The sequence below is a fragment of the Alligator sinensis genome, unplaced genomic scaffold (genome assembly GCF_000455745.1).
Source record: "Alligator sinensis unplaced genomic scaffold, ASM45574v1 scaffold838_1, whole genome shotgun sequence".
Taxonomy (NCBI): Eukaryota; Metazoa; Chordata; order Crocodylia; family Alligatoridae; genus Alligator; species Alligator sinensis.
This window is the reverse complement of record NW_005842996.1, coordinates 140,885-147,574: the sequence shown is the minus strand read 5'-3', so window position 1 is coordinate 147,574 and position 6,690 is coordinate 140,885. Positions and strand designations below refer to the sequence as shown.

General features: G+C 56.3%; 1 protein-coding gene across 2 annotated transcripts in view; it reads right to left on the bottom strand.

The window, feature by feature from the left end:
- APH1A (aph-1 homolog A, gamma-secretase subunit) overlaps positions 1-6,690 on the bottom strand; it is a 7,010-nt gene continuing 320 nt past the window's right edge. The window contains exons 2-7 of one of the 2 annotated variants that reach the window (XM_014526262.2): positions 4,577-4,747; positions 4,185-4,258; positions 2,516-2,638; positions 1,577-1,704; positions 865-1,066; positions 1-288 (exon numbers count right to left, since the gene is read on the bottom strand). In XM_014526262.2, coding sequence (XP_014381748.1) covers positions 224-288; positions 865-1,066; positions 1,577-1,704; positions 2,516-2,638; positions 4,185-4,258; positions 4,577-4,747 — 763 coding nt within the window. In that variant the 3' untranslated portion in view covers positions 1-223. The remainder of the gene's footprint in view (positions 289-864; positions 1,067-1,576; positions 1,705-2,515; positions 2,639-4,184; positions 4,259-4,576; positions 4,748-6,690) is intronic. The other variant, XM_006036654.3, reaches the window with a different exon arrangement.

The following is a 6,690-nucleotide window of genomic DNA, read 5'->3' as shown; positions in this document are numbered from 1 at the left end:
TCCGTAGCAGCACCAGTGTTATCAGGGAGCCTCTGGGCCAAAGGCTTAGGCTCTGTTTCCCTGGGTACACTATAGCTCCAGGGATCCAGTGTGGAGCCAGCAGGGCACTGCGGGACCCTGGCAGCCCCTTCCTTGCTGCAGCTGCTCCCCACCACCGGGAGCAGGGCACTTGAGGTGTTAGCAGGCGTTTCCAGCAGGCAGGAGTCCAAGCGGAACAGGACACTTAGTCCTCGACGGGGACCTGCAGCGCTGAGTACACCATCACGCGGCTGTTCTCTTCCTCCTTACCTGTGAGGCAAGGGCAGGAGTCATGGGCTGGGCCAGACTTGGGCTGAGCCAGTGCCAGCTTGGGTGGCTATTTGGAAGGGGGTGGGGGGGGTGACAGGAAAGGAGACCTTCCATCTGCAGGAGATGGGGGCACCAGGGCTCTGTAGAAGCCCCCATGGGGGAGGTCTGAGATCAGTAGAAGCCATGTGGTGACAGTGGCTGGCACATGCCAGCCTCTTTGCTGGGCGTCATGGCAGAAACCATAGAGACTCCTTAACCCTCTGCGATAGAGCCAAGGCTGGCTGCCCCCTTGTGTGCCCCCACACAAAGGGCACATGGCAGGTGGGAACAGCCAGGAGCCCTGCCAAGGCAAACCAAAAACCACCCCTCTCCCCAGAGCTCTGCCACCCAAGCCCAGTGATGGAGTACGGGCCCTCCACGCACCTTGGTTTTGCTTTGGAATCACATCTGAGCCCTGGGATAGCTGCCCCCCAAATGGTGCTCCACACCCCTCCCCACAAGCCCTCTCAGCCCAGGCCCTTTGGACAAGCAAGTGTCCCGAAGGCTCCAGGAGGATTAAGGGTGAGGATCAAGCACCTTGTAATGAGGGTTTCCACCTGCCCCCCAAGCTCCCCGGCACATCACCCGCCTGGGAGGAGGCTGATGGGTCCTTACAGGGGAGGCACAGGAGGATGGTGCGGAGGGAACCGCCGGCTGTGAAGAAGGCCCAGATGCCCGTGGAGACGGTGATGATGTAGATGGGCACGAGGCTGGCTTCGTACCAGGGGTTCAAGAACGTCTGGGGGAGATGGAGGGAGTGAGCCAAGCACTGCTCCCACCCCCACAGCAGCATTGCCCCTGACCCCCCCAACATCTCTGCCAGCAGGGTTCAACGCCAGCAAGTGATCCCAGGTCCCTGAAGGAAAGAATCCCTTATCAAGTTGACTCCAGAGGTGCAGAGCAGCACTAACCCCGCTGCACCTCACTCAGCTCTGTGGTCAGCAGGCTGCCTCTCTGGGGAGCCGTACAGCTTGCCCAAGCTTCCTCAAGCCCCCTGCACATCAGAACAGGTTACCTTGGGGTGCTGAAGACCTGCCTTGGCCCATGTCTCTGAAGTAGCCAACACAAAGGGGACACATGTTTTAGTGTTGCTGCCATAGGCCAGCTTAGCCCCTCCCCTCTACTCTAGATTTGCTAACCCAGCAGCTGCCCTCCACAAGCTACAGATCAGCCACCCTGTCTTAGGACTGCACTGTCAACTGTCACCATGGGGCCTCCTCCTTCAAGCAGTGACTCCAGCCTCACTCACCAGCCCGGATGTGATGAGGTGACTGGCAACCACCAGACCCAGGGACCAGAACCGGCGCTTTTCACAGGCATCGAAGAAAATCACACCCCAGAAGGTATGCAGAAAGACCACTGCCATGGTCAGGAAGGCTGGGGGAGAGACAGGGGATTGAGCCACAGTAAAGTAGCTCGTGGATGGCTTTCCTCCTACAGCCCCTTCACCCCCCACTAGAATATATAGCCCTGGAGTGGAAGGTCCCAGCCCCCTGAATTGGAATGACTGCTCCAGCTGAAGCTGGGAAGGAAGAATCTGGGGCCAGGACCCAGACCTAAAGGAAAGTGCCTTGGGACCATCAGTGACTGTAAGCCACTGGAGGGTGGAGGGTTACAACTGGGCTGGAGGAAGGGCTCCCACATGGAGCCTCTAGCTGTCCAAATATGACTGCATGGATCTGTGTCATGGCAGGTTCCCTTATTTGTTCCCTTAGGAGTCTCCATGCACTTTCTGTTTGTGGAAAGGTTGAGCCAACCTGGCACGTAGCCAGGAACTGACTGTTCTGGGGAGGGAGGAGAGAGGGTAGGAGCACGAGGTCATCCAGCAAGGTCAGCAGCAGAGCCAGACCAGGCACAGGTGACAGCAGAGGAAGCACGATTTTGCCCCAGGCCTCTAGCCAACAGTGCCCTTCTCTCCCCGCTGCCTCCGAAACTGGAGTTTGCAAGGACTCCTAATTCTCTGCCAGCCTTAACCCATCTCTTCTGGCTTGGCTCATGCCCAGATATCCGCAGCTAGATGCCAGACAGCTCCAGCATGATGGCTTTGCCCTGCATTCTGGGCCCAGCTGCAATATCTGGAGAGTGGCACTAGAGCTAGAGGGAAGAGGAGGCCACTGGGGATGCCCCCTCCCATCCCCACCCCTGCTGTATCGGGCTGGAGCAAGCCTGGAACTCTCAAACTGCTTACCAGAAGTGATGAAGTAGTACGGTGAGTCCCCATGGATCCCGATGATGCCTGGGCCTATGGAGTCCGCCAGAATGTTAATGACTGAGAAGACACCACTGATGATCCCGAAGGACAGACCCGACACTGCGGGGGGGGGGAGGGGAGGGAAGAGGACAGTGATTGGAGCTGGAATTAAAATGATAGCCATTCTGCATACTACACTGGGCTCCACCCCGACAGGAACAGAATCACTTCCCTGATACCTTCCTCCAACTTCTCCAAATCTGTCATGAGGAGGTGGATTTGCCATGCAGAGAAGCTAGCAAATTCAGTGCTGTGCTGTGTTCAAGGCATTCTGGGTGGGGAGACTGGGGTGGGTGGGAGGCAGCTGCAATGCAAGCATGCACCAAGGCTACCTGCAGGTGGTAGCAGCCAGAAGCCAGAACAGGGATCCATCCCAGGGAGTTAGCAATGGTGCCAACTGTGGCAGAAAGGCCACCGTCTATGCCCCTCTCCAGAAATCTGTCTCTGCCAGCGTGAGAGGCTTGTGTTGAATCCCTCAGGGCAGGGGATCTTCCTCCCTGCCTACATGACAAAAGCCTGGTGCCTCAAGTGTAGATGCTCTGGTCACCTGGGGGGGGCAGGGGGAAAAGAGCCCCGCTCATTGGCCCAGGTAGCCAGTGATGCTTTTTTAGATTGGTTGGCTAGTGGCCAGCACTGACAGCTTCGATTGGACCGGGCTGCTGAGGTAAGAAAGGCTATTTAAAGGCCTGGGCCAGGAAGAAGGCAGCCATTAGCCATGCGGTCATCCAGGTGAATCTGAACCTGGCTCTCTCCTCATCACCGCATGCTCCAAGAGTGCCCTGCCTCCAGAGGAAAACTCCAACCACCTCTGGATGATGCGTGTGAGTAAGCTACTCAAGATCAGACTACATATTTAGCTTGCAGTAACTCAGATGCGTTCCCCAAAGGGCTACCTCAGCCATCCTAGTTTGCGCTATGGGATTCCTCTGAGATTCCTCAGATATTGCTCTACCTTTTACCCGGTTTTCACCCTGCCCCCTTTAATCAATAAAGTTTTCCTTTGTGACCGGTGTGGGAGACTTATTGAGGGGTGGGTCTAAATTATGCCAAGGAGGCCCCTTAGGTCTGTGGACTAAGGGAGACTTTCTAATAAGCCCCTGACTTGGGGGAAGTGCCCCAAGTGCCTGTATTGGGTCTAGTACCCATTGGAAGATCAGGACTGTGTTTTCCAAGGTGCGCAGAGCCAGAAGTGAGTCCAGAGCCTTGGATGGTGGCAGTGGGAACCCCAGGCTGGCGGGTGTGCTCCAGGGAAGGGGTCGGCCGGACGGGAGGCACCCTAAGGGAGGCACTCGGAGCCTGGAAGGTGGTCGGCGCAGGGAGGTGGGCGGCTCAACGCAGGAGCGCCCCCTACTGGCAAAAAGCCGCCTATTCTACCCCAGGCCTCTGCTTAGGTTTTGCTGAATGCCCTGCCCCAGCCACAAACTAAGGGAAGAGAGAGGCAGGAGGGATGAAAACATGGGAGGGCAGAGAAAGGGCATTCTGTTCTGCTTCAGCATCACATTACCCCCTAGCACCAAAAAAACCTTGCATCTACAGCAGGGCAGGTGTGGAGGGATCAGCCCACTACCTTAAGGGAGCACAGGCCCCTGCCCAGCTGCTCACTCACCATAGGCCATCTGCTTGAGGGAGATGGGGGAGCGTCCGTCCTCGCTGATCATAGCCAAGCCTTCATCCGCCTTTCTGGGGTTAGAGAAAGAAGAGCGAGGCTGAATGCATGGGCTGGAGGCAGGAGGCATTTCTCCTGAAGTGGCACCTACCAGGGCAATCAAGGAGGAGCAAGGGAGGAAGGGAATTCACAGAATGACCCTCCCCCCACCTGTTGAGTCATCCAGCACAATCGCTGCCACTTTCTGCTGCTAGCAACAAGCCCAAGTCTCACCCAGCTTATCATCTGAGAATTTCAGGACATCCTACAAAGGAGACTAGCACAAGTCTGCCCATGTCATGGGGTTGGAGGGTGGGGGTGGGGGGAGAGCAGCCTGCCTGACAGGTTCTTACTTGAGCAGCTTGAAATAGGCAAATCTGAATGCCTCCTGTAGCAGAACTGACACAGCAGCCCCAAAGACCAGCAGGCCGTACTGCAGCTTGGAGTCCTCTGGATCACTGAGATGCACTGAAATGAACCAGATCAGGGAGGCCAGGAGCAAGGAGACAAGCCAGAAAAATGCCCTGTGGGGAAGAAGAAAGGAGACGTGGGTTGAGCCATGGGTTGCTGCTGCCTCTGGGGCTCTTGGGTGTGTCATGTACTGGGTGAGGGAAGTTTGGAATCTAATCAGGCTCCCACACGTCAGGCTGGTCACATGCAGAAGCATGTAGGAAGTATGCGGTCTTGCAGATTCGGAGTCAGGCGGACTAGATTTCCATGTTCACACTGGAAATTGTGTCATTTATTGCCTTTAGGAGGCAGTCACCAGGGAAGACACCAACTATTACCACCTTCAAGTCACAAGCACATGCGTCTCTCACCTATGCCCGTCCCAGAAAGGGTACACACACTAGTACCAGTATCAAGCTGTTTGCATCTCCACTGTTTGCTTAAATACCAAATCCCTCATGTTCATTATGAGTCATGACACGTGGGTGCTATCAGCTGCAACAGACCAACTGAAGGCTGCAACAGCATAGCCCAAGGAGCAGGTCCAGGCAGACCTAGTGCTGAAGTCTAGCTGGAGAAATTGTTTATTCATCATGGAGAGGAAGTAACCCATCCCCCAGCCAGGCAGCTCCTCTGTTCCCTTTCCATGGTGGCTCAAGTCACAGGACCTTTGAGAACTTTTCCTGACTTTCAGGTCAAGCAGGAGAGGCTTGTGCACTTCAATGCAGAGCTCCATGTTCACATCCAGCTGGTGGCAACAGTCGCAAAGGAGATGTGTTACAGGGCCAGCTAAAGACCAACATAACACAGAACTGACTAAGGGCAAGATGCAGGCGGTGCTGCCCCAAGGAGATCCTGTATTGGAGGTATCACACTGAGCAATGCCTGGACTTCAGAGCTGCAAAGGCAGCTCAAACCCAGCAGTGGCTCTGTGCTGAAGGAGCTGCTCTGGCACTGGCGAGGGAAACCTCCTACATGGCCCCTACAGTTCCCACACAGATTACTTCATTAAGCCGGAGCCAGGGTTGCAGCCTTGTGCTAATCGCGTCCTTTCTGGAGCATGAGCTTGCAAACTTAAACCACTCAGTGGCTGAGGAAACAAGGAAGCCACCCCTCTGACCATCAAATCCTCCCAGGAATGTTAAGTGCTAACTCAGCAAGGCAGAAAACCAGAAGAAGCCAGGAAGTGCCAGTTAGGGCTCCCAGTCTGAAAGGTGAAAAACATTTTACAGCCTTGTTTCATCTGCACCAGAGGAGGCTCAGCCCAGCTGGGGCCTGTCGGCCAGAAGCACATGGAGAACTCCCTGCAAGAAGCCTGTCCCTCCAGAGCCCGTAGGGCCAGGAGCCTCCTCAGCCCATCAAGTGCAGGGGAAGCTGAGAGCATGGCCATATTCATAAAAGGCCTGGAACCAGTCTTGGAGGAAAGGGGCATCAGTAGCTATTGCGTGTGGGAGTGAGGGGCACGGCCTCTGCATGAGAGCTGCCCGGACCCTAGATGCGGGAGGCTGCAAGGGAGAGAGGAACAGGGGAAAACCCTGCTCAGACCCTCAGCCTCTGCTCTCGGCCACCATGTGACATAGAAGACAGGACAAGATGGACCCAGGGCCTGACAGTCAATGGCAGCTCTTATACTTTTAACCCTGTGACCCTGGTGGGCAGCTCCCAGGGCGACGGCTGAGGAGCCCGGCTCTGCCAGGCTTGAACTCCACGGCTTGCAGATGCCTGCCCTGAGGGAGCAACCAGTGATGCAACCCCTGGGAGCAACCAGTGATGACAAGACCAATGACCCCAGTGCGTGTGTGCGTGTGTGTGTGAGATCACCTCCTAGTCACTCCCCCGACACCTGCCCAATCTCTCCCACAGCCCCAGCACCCTACCTATACACACCCCCACTTCTCTCTCCCTGCACCCAGCCCCCCAGCAAAACCCCAATCAAGGGGCTACCCTGCAGGGGACCACCACCAGCTCCCAGGCACAGCCTGACCCTCAGACACTGCCCCCCCCAAGAGACTCTTTG